General features: G+C 47.2%; 1 protein-coding gene across 1 annotated transcript in view; it reads right to left on the reverse strand.

Annotated features, from left to right (window-relative positions):
* LOC308329987 (cysteine-rich motor neuron 1 protein-like) overlaps window positions 1-20502 on the reverse strand; it is a 171929-nt gene that overhangs the window by 1686 nt on the left and 149741 nt on the right. Inside the window, exons 8-9 of the mRNA XM_080784573.1 lie at window positions 14671-14796; window positions 6575-6732 (exon numbers count right to left, since the gene is read on the reverse strand). Coding sequence (XP_080640699.1) covers window positions 6599-6732; window positions 14671-14796 — 260 coding nt within the window. The 3' untranslated portion in view covers window positions 6575-6598. The remainder of the gene's footprint in view (window positions 1-6574; window positions 6733-14670; window positions 14797-20502) is intronic.

Genomic DNA, 20502 nt, shown 5'->3' on the forward strand with positions numbered 1-20502 from the left:
TTTGATCGGCACAAAATATTGTGTTTAGTTGTCATGATTTGTCACCATCCGAGTTGGCTTTGTCCGCTGGCGTAACCGTCTTTATATGAATGCTTTTTGAATAGCCTATGGAGAAAAATGAATGGAGAATCATTTCCTATGGGCCACTCGTCGTTCTGAAAGGGGGAGGGACTGCGGCGCTCTATAGTGTTCTATTCTACTGTGACATTTACATGTTAATAATGCTATTGTTATTATTATTATTATCTGGAAACAGACACAGAGATGGTGGGAGGCATGCATGCACACTGCTACAGTATTATTGCTTTTATTATCCCATTTTGACCTGAGATCAGATTCTAAAAAATGTCTTCTAAATCCTCAGTTTTCTGAAAAAGCTGTTTCTATGTCAGTCGATTTTTCAAAAATAGCAGATCTACAAGCTCATAGCGCGGCAGAGAGTGCCGCGCTAACGAGCTTGTAGATCTGCTATTTTTCAATAGCTAAAGCGTGACATAATGCTAACACCTTTCGGGGCTCCCACCCCAAAATGGGTTAAACTAGACTATTTTGATCTTATTGCGTTTTCATTGACTCAGTCGCTGAGAAGAAGTACAAATAACTTCCATATGAAAGTGCAGAACATGGTCTCTGTAGGTTTTTAACCCATTCTGACCGGGAACCCATTTTGGTGCTAGCATCATGTTATATGCTTTAGCTATTTAAAAATAGCAGATCTACAAGCTCATAGCGCGCCACCGAGTGGCGCGCTACGAGCTTGTAGGTCTGCTATTTTTGAAAAATCGAATAACGACTGACATTTTTTTAAATCTGATCTCAGGTCAGAATGGGTTAATCAGACCCAGTGTGTGTCCAGTGGAAACCTCGTATGAATCTGATCTCAGGTCAGAATGGGTTAAATTCAAACATAGCAGCAGTAGCAGATGGACAAGCTCGGAGTGCGCTGTCTGGGCCACGTTTCGGGCTTGTGGATTCGCTACTCACTATACACTGTAGTATGGTTTATAGAGCACCGAAGTCTGCCGTCAATATCGCTAGAGGGCGCTAAATCCACGGGTACGTGTAATTTCTTTATTTGTATTATAATCCCAGTAGGGGATCTTAGATCGCCTTTTTTTTGATTGATTGAAATATTTATTAACAGTTTGTAGAATTACAGTATACATTTCAAGCACAAACTCAATACAAAGACTGTTAACTGTGAAGTGGACGACCCAATTAAGCATTACACTTGTTTACAACAGGGTCCACATTGTTCAATTCATCAAAACATCTAAATGACATACAAATAGACACTTCTATGTAGTTAAAGAACAGGACAGGAATTCATCATATAGGAAGCAAAAAGGGAAAAGATACATATACAGTGAGGGGAAAAGGGGGGGGGGGGCAGTTTCGAATTGCAGCCATCCGTAGGTGCCCTTTGAGAGCGGTTTTGAAGGAGTCAAGGGTTTCACATGTCTTAATGACTGTTGGTAGGGCGCTCCACATTTTGGTGGCATAGGAGCGAAAATAATTTAGTCCCTTGTTTTGTTCACCAGTGAGGAGATCCTGTAAAGGAATCTTGTTCTTTGATTGACTTTTTTGATTACGTTGGTGGCCATTTTATCACCGGAAATATAAGAACGGTGTTATATGACAGATATAGCATGTGTGACTATTTTTGACACAGACAGTCATGACCGTTACTGTTCAGGAGAGGAGAAAATGAGTTATCACAGGCAGACTCTTCACATACTAGAGCATGTTTGAAATGAATGTCAGAGATTAAACATGTAGCTATATGGTGTAATGTTAGAGTCCACAGAAGTGAACCTTTCAGGCCTGTTTTCTCTGCAAGACATCACTCTAAAAGCCATATCTCCAAAACCGGTGGGTCAAACTGAACGACCAATGTGTCAATTTGAAGCTCCGATTCCCTGCTTACCCTGAAGACCTCGTTTTGTCGAAACGTTGGTAACAATAAAAGTATTTTTGGCATCGGGACTACGAGTTGTCTCCTTTCTATTTCAACCCATTCTGACCTGAGATCAGATTCTAAAAATGTCAGTCGTTCTTCGATTTTTCAAAAATAGCAGATCTACAAGCTCGTAGCGCGCCACCGAGTGGCGCGCTACGAGCTTGTAGATCTGCTATTCTTCAATAGCTAAATCATGATGCTGACACCAAAATGGGTTCCTGTTCAGAATGGGTTAAAATCCCTGCTTTCATATGAAGAAAAACGAAAACGAAAATAAATCCAATGATTTATACCGTGTGTCAAGTTGGGTCACATATATTAACACTAATTATGCTAAGGATGTATTGTGTATACACGTCCTGGGAATCAAAGCCATGGGGTGGCTTGGACATGTGTCCTTATAGGTCTTTTTAAGTGGTGCAACCACTTCATTAAGGAGGCTGTGTGTGTCTCTCTGACTGCCTGGCTGGCTGCATGTGTCCCTGGCTGGCTGGCTGGCTGGCTGGGTCTGAGCACAACAATAGCATTTGCCCCCCTAATCCGCCCCGTTGATGCCGAGTGCAAGCGGGGAGGCATTGGGTCCCCGGCACGGGGATCGAACCCCGACCTCCCAGTTTCAGGGCGGACACTCTAACCACGAGGCCAATCGCACGGCTCAGTTTTAGAATGAGAAGCAGGCTCTCTCCTCCTCCTCCTCCTCCTCCTCCTCTCCCCCCCTCCTCCCCCCCCCCTCCCGCCCCTCCTCCTCCTCCTCCTCCTCTCCCCCCCTCCTCCTCCTCCTCCTCCTCTCCCCCCTCCTCCCCCTCCTCCTCCCCCCTCCCCCCATCCTCCTCCTCCTCCCCCTCCTCCTCCCCCCCCCCATCCCCCTCCTCTACGTACTCCTCGTCATCCTCCCCCCCCCTCCTCCTCCTCTTTCTTAAAGCCGAGCCAGCGTTCTTTCCATCTCTCTACAGCATTATAAATATTATGCATTTGGTTATCAGCTCCGGATGTTATTTTATACTTGATTAAAACACGTCTATACAAACTGCAGGCACTTTACAGTGTGCGTGTGTGCATGCGTGCGTGCATGCGTGCGTTTGCTTGTGAGTCACAAGAGAGTGTCTTTCAGAAGTTGGCCATATGTTGACGCTCACTGTAAGTTAGAGGACACAGTGGGAGACGTGTGTGTGTGTGTGTGTGTGTGTGTGTGTGTGCGTGTGTGTGTGTGTGTGTGTGTGCGTGTGCGTGTGCGTGTGTGTGCGTGCGCCTGTGCGAGTGTGTGTGTGTGAGTGTGTAGTGTACACTACGTTCTTCCTCCAGATGGCCTTATATTAAATCTATGAATTCAGCCAATCATAATGTTTGCTCACATCCCTGCCCTCTTCCTCCCTCTCCTCTCCTATACAACACGGTTACGAGCCTCAAGGCCTCACAGCTGGTAGCTCCTGACTTGCGTTTCATAGTTTAAAACCACGTTTTTCTTTTATTAAAAAAAAAAAAAAAAAAAAAGGTTAAAAACTCTATATTCAGATCCGTTTCAACCCGTTTCATATGAAGGTCCATTGTTTGTTCTGCATTTGAGCCACGGAACCACCATGTGATGACATTAATTAGCCTCTCACACACAAAACTAAAGACTGTGGCCACATTTCCATGTCGGTACCATTAGGAGAGATAACGGGATAATCGTCGATCAAAATAAGAATTCTTCTACGTTCTATAATTGTGTAGACTTCTTGAAAATGAACGTAATCCATTTAGACCTGAGACCAGATTCTACAAAATGTCTTCTAAATCCTGACAGTTTTCTGAAAAAGCCACATGTTTTTACATCAGTGGTTCTCAAACGTTCCCACGCGGAAGGACCCCAGACAACGTTTTCCGTTACATGTTCATGCGGTTATCGGCCGATGACATCGGACATCCCGAAGGGAAAAAAAAATGGCGTAATAATGACTTTGTGTACAAAACTAAAATCAATGAAAATGTATGATGAAATAAAAATCAATTATGACATGCGACCATTGCGATATTCCGTAACATTGTTAAAAGGTAGGATTTGACCTTGTTTCCCAGATCTCTCTCTCTCTCCCCCCTCCCCCTCTCTCTCTCTCTCTCTCCCCCCCCTCTCTCTCTCTCTCTCTCTCCCCCCCCCTCTCTCTCTCTCTCCCCATGCACTCCCTCTCTCTCCCTCTCTCGCTCTCCCCCCCCCTCTCTCTCTCTCTCTCCCCCTCCCCTCTCTCTCTCCCCCTCCCCCTCTCTCTCTCTCTCCCCCCCATGCACTCCCTCTCTCTCTCTCTCCCTCTCTCTCTCCCCCCCCCCCCCCCCTCTCTTTCTGGTTGGCCGATGAAGCTGTCTATCGGGAACTTATCTCGGCCCGCGCCCCACTGTAGCACTATACGGTTGGACCTATCACAGCCCACTGCCCCACTGTAGCGCTATAAGGTTGGACCTATCACAGCCCACGCCCCACTGTAGCGCTCTACGGTTGGACCTATCACAGCCCACTGCCCCACTGTAGCACTATCCGGTTGGACCTATCACAGCCCACGCCCCACTGTAGCGCTCTAACGGTTGGACCTATCACAGCCCACTGCCCCACTGTAGCACTATCCGGTTGGACCTATCACGGCCCACTGCCCCACTGTAGCTCTAACGGTTGGACCTATCACAGCCCACTGCCCCACTGTAGCACTATACGGTTGGACCAATCGCGGCCCGCTGCCCCACTGTAGCACTACGGTTGGACCTATCACAGCCCGCTGCCCCACTGTAGCGCTATACGGTTGGACCTATCACAGCCCACTGTAGCGCTACGGTTGGACCCATCACAGCCCGCTGCCCCACTGTAGCGCTATACGGTTGGACCTATCACAGCCCACTGTAGCGCTACGGTTGGACCTATCACAGCCCACTGCCCCACTGTAGCTCTATACGGTTGGACCTATCACAGCCCACTGTAGCGCTACGGTTGGACCTATCACAGCCCACGCCCCACTGTAGCTCTATACGGTTGGACCTATCACAGCCCACTGTAGCTCTATACGGTTGGACCTATCACAGCCCACTGTAGCGCTACGGTTGGACCTATAACAGCCCACGCCCCACTGTAGCTCTATACGGTTGGACCTATCACAGCCCACTGTAGCGCTACGGTTGGACCTATCACAGCCCACGCCCCACTGTAGCACTATACGGTTGGACCTATCACAGCCCACTGTAGCGCTACGGTTGGACCTATCACAGCCCACGCCCCACTGTAGCACTATACGGTTGGACCTATCACAGCCCACTGCCCCACTGTAGCTCTATACGGTTGGACCTATCACAGCCCACTGCCCCACTGTAGCACTATACGGTTGGACCAATCGCGGCCCGCTGCCCCACTGTAGCACTTACGGTTGGACCTATCACAGCCCACTGCCCCACTGTAGCACTATACGGTTGGACCAATCGCGGCCCGCTGCCCCACTGTAGCACTACAGTTGGACCAATCGCGGCCAACTGCCCCACTGTAGCGCTATACGGTTGGACCTATCACAGCCCACTGTAGCGCTACGGTTGGACCTATCACAGCCCACTGCATATCAATAGGCCGCGATAGCGCCTTCCGTGACCATGAATTATTCAGTTCAAAGCCACTGCGGGGTGTCGGCCTGTTTTCACAAGATACCAAAGATACATCTAAAATTAGAATCTGTGACAGCCCTGCGCGTGTGTGTGTGTGTGTGTGTGTGTGTGCACGGCTGCACGCGCCCGTGTCTGTCTGCGTGTGTGAGATTTGGAGAAAAAGAGACAGAGAGAGAAAGTGTGTGTGTGTGTGTGTGTGTGTGTGTGTGTGTGTGTGTGTGTGTGTGTATTCAGGTACAGTAAGAGTTCAGTGTGTTTCATATCAGCATGTGTGTGTGTGTGTGTGTGTGTGTGTGTGTGTGTGTGTGTGTGTGTGTGTGTGTGTGTGCGCGAGCGGAGCGTGACTGCGTGAGGTATCACTATATTCTCCAGAGGGGCTAGATGTCCTCATGTGCAGGTGAGACATTGACCTTGTGAGGGTCTCGTTTCGTTCCCAGGGTCCTCACAGGATAAAGGGTATCATGGTCAACAGGAGTTTTAACCCATTCTGGGCGGGAACCCCTTTTGGCGTCAGCATTGCGTTATGCTTTATAGCTATTGGAAAATAGCAGATCTACAAACTCAGAAAAATCCAAGAAAGACTGACATATAGAAACGTAGCTTTTTCAGAAAACTCTCGGGATGTATAGGAGACATTTTTCAGAATCTGATCTCAGGTCAAAATGGGTTTTAACCCATTCTGGGTGGGAACCCATTTTGGCGTTAGCACTATGTTATGCTTTAGCTATTTTTCAATAATGATTTTTGAAAAATCGAAGAGCGACTGACATAGAAGACATTTTTTAGAATCTGATCTCAGGTCAGAATGGGTTATACAGCACCTTGTAAATATTTGTGTCCTTGTATTGTATCTCTTATGTGGACATAATTAAATTATTGAAATGTGTGTGTGTGTGTGCGTGCGTGCGTGCGTGCGTGCGTGCGTGCGTGCGTGCGTGCGTGCGTGCGTGCGTGCGTGCGTGCGTGCGTGCGTGCGTGCGTGCGTGCGTGCGTGCGTCTCACATGTATCCAAAGGGACAGGCCCGGTCACACGCCAGGGTCTTGCATCGTCGGTGTCGCGGTCGACACCGGCACGTCTCGCAGCCGTCGTCGTCCGTCTGCCCGCCGAACGCACACTTCGCCGCGCACTGCCGACACCAGCCGACTGCAGTGCTCCTCTCCTGCGCGCACGCACACACACACACACACGCACAAACCACATAAAAAAAGCATACAACATATTATTATAATAGTCCACCATTAAACCAAATCAGCCGGCATGGGCTAAAGTGGGCAACTCTGACGATGGAGAGGGCCACTATATTTCCACACTCACTCCAGAGAGCCATGCACATTGCTATAGCGTAGCAAACATATAGCAGATCTACAAAGTCAAAACGCGTCGCACAGTGCGAGCTTGTGGATCTGCTATTTGTTTTGCTATATTCGAATTGAAATCTTGAATTATTCTTTGCTATATGCCTATGGGTTAGGGCAGGGTTCCCCAATAGGCGGCCCGCGGAGCGCCCCCTTGTGGCCCCTGGAAGAGTTTTTGTTTTGGAGGGATCCCAGATATGTGACCAGCTCCAGCAAAATGTGCCTCAACTCGCCAGAAAGAAATGGTCGAAATGAAATCGTTTTTTATTTATTTATGTGATTTTCGTTCTTTTCATATTAACACAGTTTGAATGTTGAAGAAGGTTTTCGGCATTAAATGGGGGTCAGTAGCCTATATGCATGTCAAACTGGGCGTCCTTTTCAAATGGGGTCTTGCACTGAAAAGGAATTTTCAGGGCAAGACCTCGACCTTGCGCGTGCGGACTCGGCCCCCAGCCTGGTACGCAAGTCAAAATATGGCCCTTGAGGAAAATTAATCGGGGAACCCCCGGGTTAGGGTTATAGGGTTTTGAATTGGAATCCTGAAAATTAACATTTTAAGTCATTTCAAATGCCTTTTACTTGTGTTGAACATTGAGCCTATACTAATTCAAGCGGGTCATGTTTGCATGTTGTGGAATTGTAAACAGCTGAAACCGATAATTATTATATCAGTATTCTGACATTAACCTGAGGGCCGCATTAAGTGAAGGTGGGGGGCCACATGTATGGGCTAAACGGTCGTTTTACCCAGGGATCATTGGACGACCTGCTCTACCTCCTGACTTTTTGAGGGGCGCTATAGCCCCTCCTATATACAGCTTTTGTCCCCACAAAATGTCCGCAAACAGAAACATTAAATGCCATTGACAATGAGGGGAACATGTACGTCATCTTGTCCCCACACGTCTCATATTTGCCATCGACAGTGAGAGGAGAAATTTGGTCAAATGTCCGCCAAATATGAATATTTAGTAGGACATGATTCATGATGATGTATTGTACGATGATAAGAGCGCCCCTCAATTCACACGGGTGTGATTATTATAATTGATGATGTCACGGGTAATAAGGGCTCCCGAAGAAAGGCCTGGCTTTCAAAGTGTTTTAACGGCTCTGGAGCTGAAAAGGAAAGCGCTGCTCCAACTAAAGGCCTCCAGGGTGCAGTTCACCTGCTCTCTCAACAGGGGGTGCTATACACTCAGAGGTCAGAGAGAGCCTCCAGTTGTCAATTTGTCATTAGTCTGCAAGACAGGTCAAGTCCCCTTTACTTATGGTACATTTAAAACTATACTGACATAATATGGGTTTTTCAGAAAACGGTCATGTTCTAGAATCTGGTCTAGTACAGCGGGGTTCCATTGTTGTCCTCCTGTCCTTGGCTCGTACGTACCATGTGACACCCAAGAGATTCCTATCCCATTCTGACCTGAGATCAGATTCATACGAGGTTTCCACTGGACACACACTGGTCTGATGAACCCATTCTGACCTGAGATCAGATTCTATAAAAAATGTCAGTCGTTCTTCGATTTTTCAAAAATAGCAGACCTACAAGCTCGCTTGTAGATCTGCTATTTTTCAATAGCTAAAGCATAACATGATGCTAACACCAAAATAGGTTCCCGTTCAGAATGGGCTATTAACTTCCTTAGAATGTACTAAACCAAACAATAAGGTTGCCGTGGCAACTGTTCCAGCCTGCAGCCACAACTCAGTAGTATAATCTCTTACATTCACCCGTGGAACGTTTTTTTAATGGACTGTACCGGTAAGAGTGTTAAAGGAGAATTCCATGCTAGAAGGCTTTCTTACCTTTATTTGTAGTCGTTACGTCCCCACCAAAGAGGTCCAGGTGTTATTTTGTGCAAAAGTTCATTATTATTATTATTATTATTATGCATTATTATTATAATAATGATATTATTATATCATTATTGGCTCCCCTAATATAAGCCCTCAATGGGGGTTGGGTTTTTGTGCCAATTCGCTTATATCCATCAAAATAAGTAGTAAAGTGTGCCGCTTTAGGGATACTATTTACATTATGAAGAGAGGATATATACAATTTATTTATTATTTTTGAGCGATGGAAATAAGCGAATTAGCACAACTCAACTCATTAGCCCTCAATGCAATGCAATGCAATTCATTGAGGGCTTATATGGTATAGGGGAAATAGCCAACAATTATAGGGCTGTGAATCTCTGGGTGTCCTGTGATTCGGTTCAACTCTATTCTCAATCCAAAAACTATTTTCTTTTAAAATTCAAAAGCATTTTCTTGTGAGGTTTCCACCCGGCATGTTAAAACGCCCAGGAATCGAACCCTTGGTCTCTGGCGTGGAATGCCTTGACACCTTGACCACTAGCCTAAAAGGGGAATTCTCCTTTGACCAGGGGGAGATATCAGGCCTTTTGGTCATCCATCAGAGAACTGTTAATTTGACTTCTTTAGATTTTGGGCTAAATGTAATAGTTATCCGTTCATCATTAGGACAGATTGAAAATAGCTTTAAACACTTTTAACCGACATTTAACCACCTTAACCCCATATAGAATAATATACCCTATTCTGGTCGCCATGTTGGGAGCTGGTAGAACTGATATATTGACATTTTGTTGTACACTGAAAAAGAACACGAGCAGCCTACAGAGGGTCTAAATGGCTAAAAGTAGTATAACCCATTCTACAAATGTCTTCTAAATCCTGACAGTTTTCTGAAAAACCCCATGTTTCTATGTCATTCGTTACAAGCTTGTAGGTCTGCTATTTTTCCAATAGCCAAAGTATAACATAATGCTTAAAACACCAACATGGGATAAGTAAGTAAGCCTTTCCGAGGCATGTGTGCGCACAGATAGACCCTAGATAGGCCCATGAACTGATGAAGTGGCATTGGGCAAATTCCAAATACGGCACCCCGCTCGGCTAAATGCGGCATAGTGACGTCAGGCTGCATCAACAAGCAAGCATCACGAGGGAGCCACAAACATCCACTCCATCGTCATCATAATGTTACATGTCTCTCCAGTATAGTCCATATATGGGCCATAGGATCCAAAAGAAGTCCCTGCATGCAGTCTGTACTGGGACGTCCCCGGAGTGCGTTCACTGTGGAACTATATACACAAATAATGATAACCGTTGCCATGCCAAAGGAGAAAACAACAAAAAAAGAAAAACACAAGAGTTCCTGCAGGACTTTGCATCAGCGGCTCTATACTGTCCTTCTACGGACATGCACTGTGATGTTGTCATGGTCTGTCACTTCACAGACCATGTCTCCTCCCTGGCCACTCCTTCATTCCATTCCCTCACACTGCACACCTGTCCCCAACTCTCATCAGCCCTGCAGTGCTTCCCATTTCACACCTGTGAACCCTTTGCCATTATCCTGCTGCCTATAAATACTGGACTCCTTGCACACACAAACTGTCGGTTCATAAATTCATTGTCCAGTGCTCTTGGTGGTCCTCTGTATCTGGAAATCCTCGTTTGTCATTCAGTAAGGTTTGCATTCTGGACTTCCTATTGTTTTTGCCTGGTGCTTTGTTTAGTGTTTTGTTTTGCCTTTTGGTTTTTTGATTTTGTACTTTTGACATGTTTGGCCTTTTTGGACTTCCTAGCTATGCTTGTAAACTAAGCTGCCTTTATGTCTAAATAAAACGGTTTTTGAAACTTCCTTGCTTGTAGTAGCTCTGCATTTGGGTTCAATCATTCTGCTACCGTGACAGTATGAACCGACCATAATGAACCCAGCAGAGCTAAAGCTTTTTCATAGAAAGGTGGCAGAGTTAGAAAATGTGGTTTCTCGTCTCTTGGCCGCTCCACCTAAACTGCGTACTGAACTCCAAGTGGAGATATCAATACAGCAGCATTGGTTCAAGGAGAGACCATGGGTAAGCCATTTTGTCCCCCACCTGGATGTGGTGCGGGGGAGGCTTAAGGACTTTGAAGACTCCTCAATACCACATGTTTCTCAGCCAGCTCCCAACTCCATTAGGCTTGGAGTAGTGAGTCTGCAATCAGCCTGCCCTGTTCCAGACCAACAAAGGAACCAACCCGTGGACTTATTTTCATATTTTTGTAAACATGTGAAAATACCTGTGTACTCTGAGCCGGTTCAAGTCCAGGACCCATATGAGGGGTCGCGCCTAGCCTTTTGTGTGGGGAACCGTGGGCCTGCTAGGGGAAGGCGTGGTCACCATGGCCCTCTACATCCCCAGCGGTCGTCACTGCCCTGCACTTCGCTGCCTGGTGTCCAGACCACCCTTCTGCCCAGCACACCGCCGCCCAGCCTGCCTGGCTCTCCGCTGCCCGGCTCTCCGCCGCCCAGCCTGCCTGGCTCTCCGCTGCCCGGCTCTCCGCTGCCCAGCCTGCCTGGCTCTTCGCTGCCCGGCTCTCCGCTGCCCAGCCTGCCCAGCGCTCCACCACCTCCTGTACCTGCAGTCCAGGCTCCAGAATCTGCAGCATCCTCCTCTCCTGGGTGTGCAGTGTCCTCTGGGGTCCCGTCTGAAGCATCATCCTCCTCTCCTGGGTGTGCAGCATCCTCCTATCCTGGGTGTGCAGCATCCTCCTCTCCTGGGTGTGCAGCATCCTCCTCTCCTGGGTGTGCAGCATCCTCCTCTCCTGGGTGTGCAGCATCCTCCTCTGCTGGGTGTGCAGCATCCTCCTCTCCTGGGTGTGCAGCACCCTCTCCTGGGTGTGCAGCACCCTCTCCTGGGTGTGCAGCATCCTCTCCTGGGTGTGCAGCACCCTCTCCTGGGTGTGCAGCACCCTCCATGTCTCCTCGGTGTACAGCTCTGCCTGTAGCACTACCGGCCCCACCTCCTGAGCCTGCAGCTCCGCCTGCAGCCCTCCCTCCTGAGTCTGCAGCAATGGCTCCTGCAGCCCTGACACCTGCAGCTCTGGCTCCGGAGCCTGCAGCTCCTGCTGTGGTGTCGCCTCTGCCTGCAGCCTCTCCTGTGGCGTCGCCTCTGCCTGCGGCATCCCTGGCGTCGCCTCCAGCCTCTGCGGCAGCCCTGGTGGCTCCTCCCAAGTTCTACATCTCGGCTCCGCCTCCCGGCCGACCCCCAGATCCATCCTTCGTCTCCTCTCTGCCTCCTGGCCGACCTCCAGATCCATCCTTCGTCTCCTCTCAGCCTCCTGGCCGACCTCCAGATCCATCCTTCGTCTCCTCTCTGCCTCCTGGCCGACCTGCAGATCCATCCTTCGTCTCCTCTCAGCCTCCTGGCCGACCTCCAGATCCATCCTTCGTCTCCTCTCTGCCTCCCGGCCGACCTCCAGATCCATCCTTCGTCTCCTCTCAGCCTCCCGGCCGACCTCCAGATCCATCCTTCGTCTCCTCTCAGCCTCCTGGCCGACCTCCAGATCCATCCTTCGTCTCCTCTCAGCCTCCTGGCCGACCTCCAGATCCGTCCTTCGTCTCCTCTCAGCCTCCTGGCCGACCTCCAGATCCGTCCTTCGTCTCCTCTCAGCCTCCTGGCCGACCTCCAGATCCGTCCTTCGTCTCGTCTCGGCCTCCCGGCCGTCCGCCCGACGACAACTTGACCGTCTCATCCCAGCCCCCAGGCCGTCCGCCTGACCCCTCGTCCCAGCATCCTGGCCGCCCACCTGACATCATCTGCTCAGCATCAGTTCCCTTCCCCCAGACCCCCTCCACCCACCCTGCTCTGTGTTCCGGGCCAGCATGGTGGGACGTCTGGAAGCCGTCCCTTAAGGGGGAGGTACTGTCATGGTCTGTCACTTCACAGACCATGTCTCCTCCCTGGCCACTCCTTCATTCCATTCCCTCACACTGCACACCTGTCCCCAACTCTCATCAGCCCTGCAGTGCTTCCCATTTCACACCTGTGAACCCTTTGCCATTATCCTGCTGCCTATAAATACTGGACTCCTTGCACACACAAACTGTCGGTTCATAAATTCATTGTCCAGTGCTCTTGGTGGTCCTCTGTATCTGGAAATCCTCGTTTGTCATTCAGTAAGGTTTGCATTCTGGACTTCCTATTGTTTTTGCCTGGTGCTTTGTTTAGTGTTTTGTTTTGCCTTTTGGTTTTTTGATTTTGTACTTTTGACATGTTTGGCCTTTTTGGACTTCCTAGCTATGCTTGTAAACTAAGCTGCCTTTATGTCTAAATAAAACGGTTTTTGAAACTTCCTTGCTTGTAGTAGCTCTGCATTTGGGTTCAATCATTCTGCTACCGTGACAGATGTGATGTTACCAGAGATCCTGTGAGGATCAAAGCATGCCCTCCACGCACGCACCCATAGGGACGTTTAAAACCATGCGCAACACATTTAGACCTACGGCTAATTTAAAAAAAAAGGCTTCTAAATCCTAACAGTTTTCTGAAAAACCCCATGTTTCTGTGTCAGTGGTGCTCAACCTTTTTCATTGCAAGGAAGGACCCCCAGAGAATTATCTGCATTTGGCCGCCGACCCCCATCTGAAAATATGTTGTTCCAAGGAACCCCCCAGAAAGAAAGATGAAGGTTAAAAACGTTTAAAAATATATATTCGATATATATTTCTGTCTGTCTGTCCATCCATTCATAAAATGAATTGATTATCTATCTATCTATCTATCTATCTATCTATCTATCTATCTATCTATCTATCTACCTACCTATCTATCTGTCTATCTATCTATCTATCTATCTATCTACCTATCTATCTATCTGTCTATCTATCTATCTATCTATCCGCAATTCTGCATACAAAACTAATAGTCTATCAGTATAAAAACAAATTGATTATATAGATCAGGGGTGCCCACACTTTTTTGACTTGAGAGCCACTTTCAAAATTACCAGCTCAATGAGATCCCCCCCCACACACACACACACACACACACACACACACACACACACACACACACACACACACACACACACAAAATGTTGATCCCATTGCTGAAATTTGTTTAAAAATGTACCTGAGGGGCTTTGGAATAGTTACATACAGTAAGACATGAGACAAGCACACTTGGTAAGGGAAATAGAGGTACGTTTTGAATTGGTACTTACTACTTTGTAATGCTACTGGCATTTGTGTAAAACACTCTAGAAAACAAAGTATTGCATTGTGGGTTTGAGCTGACAGGCCCTTATAAATGTCAGTCAATCAAGTCACCTTAATCCAAGTGGCACTATATAAACTATATATGGATTATATAAAAACAAACATAACAATGATATCCAGATGAATATCAATATTGTGATAATCTCTGAAAAGATATTGTGATAGAATATTTTGCCATATTGCCCGCCCCTACCTCACATCACTTTATTAAAGAAAAATCACACCTGTGTGAAGTGAGGCGCACCCTTATCATTATACATCATGAATCATCTCATACTGGCCAATCAGAATGCCTGTTGCCTGTGATTTGTTAGCTGATTTGCGCGTTTACATACGACGTTTATTGTCCTTTCAATGTCAACGTCGTTTAATGTCGTTTTGATGTTTAATTTATGTCATATTTAGCGGAATTTTGACCTAATTTCTCTGTTCATTGTCAGTGGCAAATATTGAGACGTGTGGGAAAAACACATTCTTTCATAACTTTTCATCGTGCTCCTAAAATAATTTGTGTGCTAATAGATTTTTCAACTTAGTAGCACACGTGCTACTTGGAAAAATGCTAAGCGTCGAGCCCCATGTGTGTGTGTGTGTGCGCACACGTGCGTGTCCGTGTCTGTGTGTGTGTGTGTGTGTGTGTGTGACGTGTACTGACGTGTGCGACAGCGGCAGGTGTGACATCCCCGCAGGTTGGTGTGGTGACCGTAGAGACAGTCCACCTCGGGCAGGACGCAGTTCTCCTCGGGGCAGGTAGGGGGCAGCATCGTGATGTAGGTGGGCTCTGGAATGCACGCACACACACACACACACACACACACACACACACACACACACACACACACACACACACAGAGTACACAATCAGAACGATTAATTAATCGGTTTCCGATTAATCGGTCTGTCTTTAAAGATAGACAAGCCCAACGTAACAGCTTGAACAGATCTACAAGCTCACAATATTAAATATAAAAGGTATTAAAGTTAAATCTGACTTGCCTAAGCCTGCAGCGCAGACACCCCGTTACATGTACTTTTCAGACTGAGTATAGTTTTTCAATGCAGAATGAGATCATATATCGACATTGGTAATATCGGTTATCGGCCATAACGGCAATTAATTATATCGGATATATCGATATCGGCCGAAATGTCTCATCGGCACATCCCTACTAAATATTGAACCAGTTCAGAGGGTTTCCACTCACACATTTTGAGCATATCTTTTTCAAGATTTGAATTGAAATCCTGAATACTTTTTTTTTTGCCATTTTTTAATTGAAATCCTTCAAATACCTTTCAAAAGCCTTTAATAATAGTTCAGTCAGACAACTCACGAATAGATTTACCAATATTTATTACAGAATGAGTAACAAGTGTGCATATGATATTTGACTTGACGTTCGGCTCTGCTGGATTTCTCTCTGCTCGGCACGATTAAGCAACAACATCATCAAACTATAATTCAGCCAATGTCTGTCTGTCTGTGTGTCAGAAACTGCGCGTTATCTCATCATTGCCTGCACCAATCACTCCCACTTTTCACAAAGGCATTGACCATATGAATATGGAGGTCTTAACGGAGCCCTTTTTTCGATTTGACACATTAATGATTAATAATGAATTTATTAGTGAATTAAACCCCCCCCCCGTGGCCACAAGAGGGGGGCAAATATCTCACAACGGGTAAGGGCTAGTAAAACATAAAGAGCAGGGAGATAGATATTCAATAACCCCCCCGCCATGGGGAGCATAAATAGCAGAGCCCACCGGTGGTGCTGGGGTGGTGGTGGTGGGAGAAAACATCACATACAACCAGGAACCATGAGCAGAGGAAGGCAGGAAGAGCATGCAGTCGAGTGAGCTTAAGTATAGCCTGCCCAATTGGTCAGCTGACTGCCGCATCGGCGAATGACGTGTGGGACTTGCACACACTTATACGCCCACATAGTAATGCAGCATGTTAACCCCTTGAGTATAGTATGTGCCTTTGAACATGGCATGAACCCCCTCGAGTGTGTCTGCCTGAACTGAATTGCAAGCTACGTCTCATTTAACTTTGCGAACTTTGGACATGAAAAAAAGACAATAACATTTTAATACTACCCTATCAATGCCGGAAGTGCTTCAAAACAGGTGCTCTGGGTGGCCGGGGTTGTCTCAGCGCTTTTACTCTGAAAGCCATGACCCGGAAAAAAACAAAAAAAAAAGTTGACTTTACATTGCTAGCTTACATTGCGATCATTTTAATTTATACAATATATGATCCAAAAAGCGTTCATATTTTGCGGGAGAGACGGATGAGGAGCAGAAATGAAGCGCCGGCATGTCGATCCGTTCATCACCGCGGAGAGCGCCCTGGATTAGGAGATACGAGTCAGTCTTTCCGCCGCGCTAACATGTAAGTCAACGGCAAGCTAATATGAACCCAGAGCGTATATAGCATACGGCAGCCGAATGGCCGGTGAAAAAAAATTCAGAATATTCTTATCTCGCCCCGTATCTTTGAGGATGCGCTAGGATGTCCAGCGACGTCTAAGGCTCAGCTCGTTTTTAATCCTTAAAGGGGGAGTGTCACAGCCCGAGATTAACATTGCTGATAAGGTACATCACGTGGTCTGAATGAAAACAGTTTCAAACGACACGTGACTATATCTCAGGCTCTGACGTGACCTAGCATCTAGCCGAGCTGAGTGGCTAGCGCACTAAAGGCTAGTGGTTTTGAGGTGGCCTTTTGCGTCATACTAGGTGAAAGTGTAATAAAAAAAATTATTTTATTGCTCGGAAATCTTCCTTACAATGACATTGAGTTGTTGCACTGAACTGAACTGAACTGTTGCATAATCGCAATTTCGCGTGACTAGTCCGTCTGAAGCCCACCACACACCGGCTGCGAAGTCCCCCGTGTGTGCGAGAGAGAGAGAGAGAGAGAGAGAGACCGCCCCTATATCGGTGTGTGTGTGTGTGTGTGTGAGAGAGAGAGAGAGAGAGAGAGAGAGAGAGAGAGAGAGAGAGAGAGAGAGAGAGAGAGAGAGAGAGAGAGAGAGAGAGAGAGAGAGAGAGAGAGAGAGAGAGAGTGTGTGTGTGTGTGTGTGTGTGTGTGTGTGTGTGTGTGTGTGAGAGAGAGAGAGAGAGAGAGAGAGGGGGGTGGACTCAGGTTAGGCCGGCGCAGTTTTGCTAGAGTAGTCACAGGCAGTGGTAACGTTACGTGAAGCTCCAGGGCTCCGTGAGCCCTGTTCAGCACTTAGCCGGCTGAGGGCGTGTCAGCGGGGGGGAGACAGATAGACAAGATAGGTACGATGGAACCCGTCACGCGAAATTGCGATTATGCAACAGTTTTCCCTAAAACTTACACGTCAACTCGGTGTCATTCTAACGAGGATTTTGGAGCAAAAAAGAATTTTTTCCACCAGACTTTTACCCAGCTATGAGGCTGAAGGTGGCCTCAAAACCACTAGCATGAGTTGATAGCCACCAGGAACGCTAACTCGCAGAGCCCAGAGCCGCTCTGACATTTAGACCAGATACAAGATCAATTTTATTGGTCAAATTGAGCTGGCCCGTAAGTACGTCACAATCTAGATGCTAGCGTTAATAGCCTTAATAGCTTCCCGAGGGGCGTGTCAGTCCCGCTTTAAGACGCCTATAGGGACGTCCTACCGTACGTGCAGAAACTGTTAAGCTATACTAATTTAGACTGAAGTATAATTAAAGTGGGTCATGTTTGCATGTTTGGAATTGTAAACGTCAAAGTCATATTCTGATATGAGCCTGAGGACAACGTGGGTCCATTTGGTTGGTCAAGAGTTCCGTGTACGGGTCCATTTGGTTCAACAGACCTCACTCTGGGAACCAGAGAGACAGACATATTTCCATGTGAATTCAGTCACCTCGGCTGCATTCCGTTTGAAGACAGAACAGGGCGCTCTTGTTTACATAACCCATTTAGGCCTGACGTCGATTTCTATTTTTTTTTTTATGCCTTTTTTTCCTGAAAAACCTCATTTTTTCTCTATCAGTGGTTTTCAGTATTTCATGTCAAGGACCTCAAATAATTATATGTAAATATGCCGCCCATCTGAAAATCTGTTGTTCCAGGGACCCCCCCCCCCCCCCTCCATAGAAGCAAAGATTTGAGTTAAAAACTGAACTCTGAAAGAATATATATTCAAAGATTCGAAGCACATTTTCACAATTTTTCAAAAAAAATATAGCAGACCTATACAAGCTCATAGCGCGCCACTCGGTGCCGCGCTATGAGCTTGTGTAGGTCTGTTATTCTTCAATAGCCTAAAGTATAATATAATGCTTTAAAACACCAAAAGGGGGTTCCCGCCCAGAATGGGCTAAAGCAGTGAGGCAGACATCATCGTGTACAAAGAGATGCTTCCTGATTGATCTGCCCTGCAAATAATTCAATGTTCACCTAATCACGCCTTTCCCCCCCCCTCTTTTCTCTAATGCAATATGCATGCAACGTGGCTGACTCAATGTGTGTTATGCGTTTCCCAGATAGCGTGTGCATGTGTGTGTGTGTGTGTGTGTGTGTGCGCGCGCGCGTGCACGTGCGTGCGTGTGTGTATGTGCGTGCGTGCGTGCGTGACTGTCACATGGCCGTCTCTCAACCACTTTGCCGTCATCTACGTTGCCGTGGCAACTGCATCGTTCCGCTGGTCCCTGGGGACACCTGTCTGACATGGACTCTGTGTCGGGTGGAAAACTCGTATGTCCAAAACGGAATGGCAAAGAGAAGCCGTTTCATCGTCGTTACCTAGTTGTGTTTTAGTCACACGATCATACTTATTCTTTCATTCGGTTCAATGTTTATCGCACGCGCACACGCACACTTAAAAAAAAAGAGATACAATAATTTTGGTCTTGTTCTGGTTGTTACTGTATATGTGTTACTGTAGTTTACATGACTCGAGAACACCACCCCCCCCCCCCCCTGGTGTGGTTGTGTGTCCAAAAGCCCAATTAAAAAAAATATACTTTTAAAAAGTATATTCTAAAGTAATTACATTTTTATGATGTAAACAAGTCAAGCGCACGTGTGAAAATGGAAGGATGTGTTTGTTCACAACACGGCGATATGTTCAGAAGATAATGAAGGATGTGTGTGTGTTGTCAGCTGGTCACAACACAGCGATATGTTCAGAAGATAATGAAGGATGTGTGTGTGTTGTCAGCTGGTCACAACACAGCGATATGTTCAGAAGATAATGAAGGATGTGTGTGTTGTCAGCTGGTCACAACACAGCGATATGTTCAGATAATGAAGGATATCTTTGTAGTTCATACACAGATACCACCACTGACTGTTTATGATCACCACCCTGGATGGACTGCCAAGGTCAGTGCGCGCGTGCGCGTGTGTGTGTGTGCGTGTGTGTGTGTGTGTGTGTGTGTGTTCACGCGTGTGCGTGTGTGCGTCTCATGAGGATCAGAAAACCAACCAAGCAGGACCAGTTGAAAAAACAATAGACACGAGACAAGGACAGGGGTGTGTGTGTGTGTGTGTGTGTGTGTGTGTGTGTGTGTGTGTGTGTGGCTGTGACAGAGAGAGAGAGAGAGAGAGAGAGAGAGAGAGAGAGAAAGAGAGAGAGAGAGAGTTGAATTGAGAGTTTGAATACAAGCTTCATTACACAGGTTCTGGCATTGTGGCCATCTGCGTCAAGGTTATTGCCTCACACACACGTGCACAAGCACCCACACCCACACCCACACCCACACCCACACACACACACACACACACACACACACACACACACACACACACACACACACACACACACACACACACACACACACACACACACACACACACACACACACAGAGAGAGAGAGATTAGACCAGCTCATGTCTGTCTGAGTGACAGTGAGTGGTTAAGTGTGTCTGTGGGTTTTATACATATTGAACCAATGAACAACAGTACGTACAGTAGCAGAGCTTGTGTCTGTTCCCGTAGAAGAACAGCTGTTTTGTCTCGTTATGGACAATCTCTCTAATGGCATGGCCAACATCGTCAGGTTGCCAGGTTGGTTAATCAGGTTGCCAGGTTGGGTAATTCTCCAACAGCCTCGGTACCCTGCAGGCTTTTATTTCCGTTCGCGTCGGCTCACAAAATGAAAGCCTGGCGGGGAACGAGATACGTTTCCTGCATGCGTCACTCGAAATAATGGTGACGTCACTTTCCTCCGCTGTTTTCTACCCGGGAGGGTAGTGGGGGGCGGGTAGCGCTTGCTCCATGTGTGCACATGCACCCCTCTAGACCAGAAAGCACACGCTGGCTGGGCCAGGCTACCCGCACCCCTCTAGACCAGAAAGCACACTCTGGCTGGGCCAGGCTGCCCAGCCACACCTCTAGACCAGAAAGCACACTTGCCAGGCCAGGCTACCCACCCCTCTAGACCAGAAAGCACACGCTGGCTGGGCCAGGCTACCCGCACCCCTCTAGACCAGAAAGCACACTTGCCAGGCCAGGCTATA

This window comes from Protomyctophum bolini (assembly GCF_963924005.1).
Source record: "Protomyctophum bolini genome assembly, chromosome: 15".
Lineage (NCBI taxonomy): Eukaryota > Metazoa > Chordata > Actinopteri > Myctophiformes > Myctophidae > Protomyctophum > Protomyctophum bolini.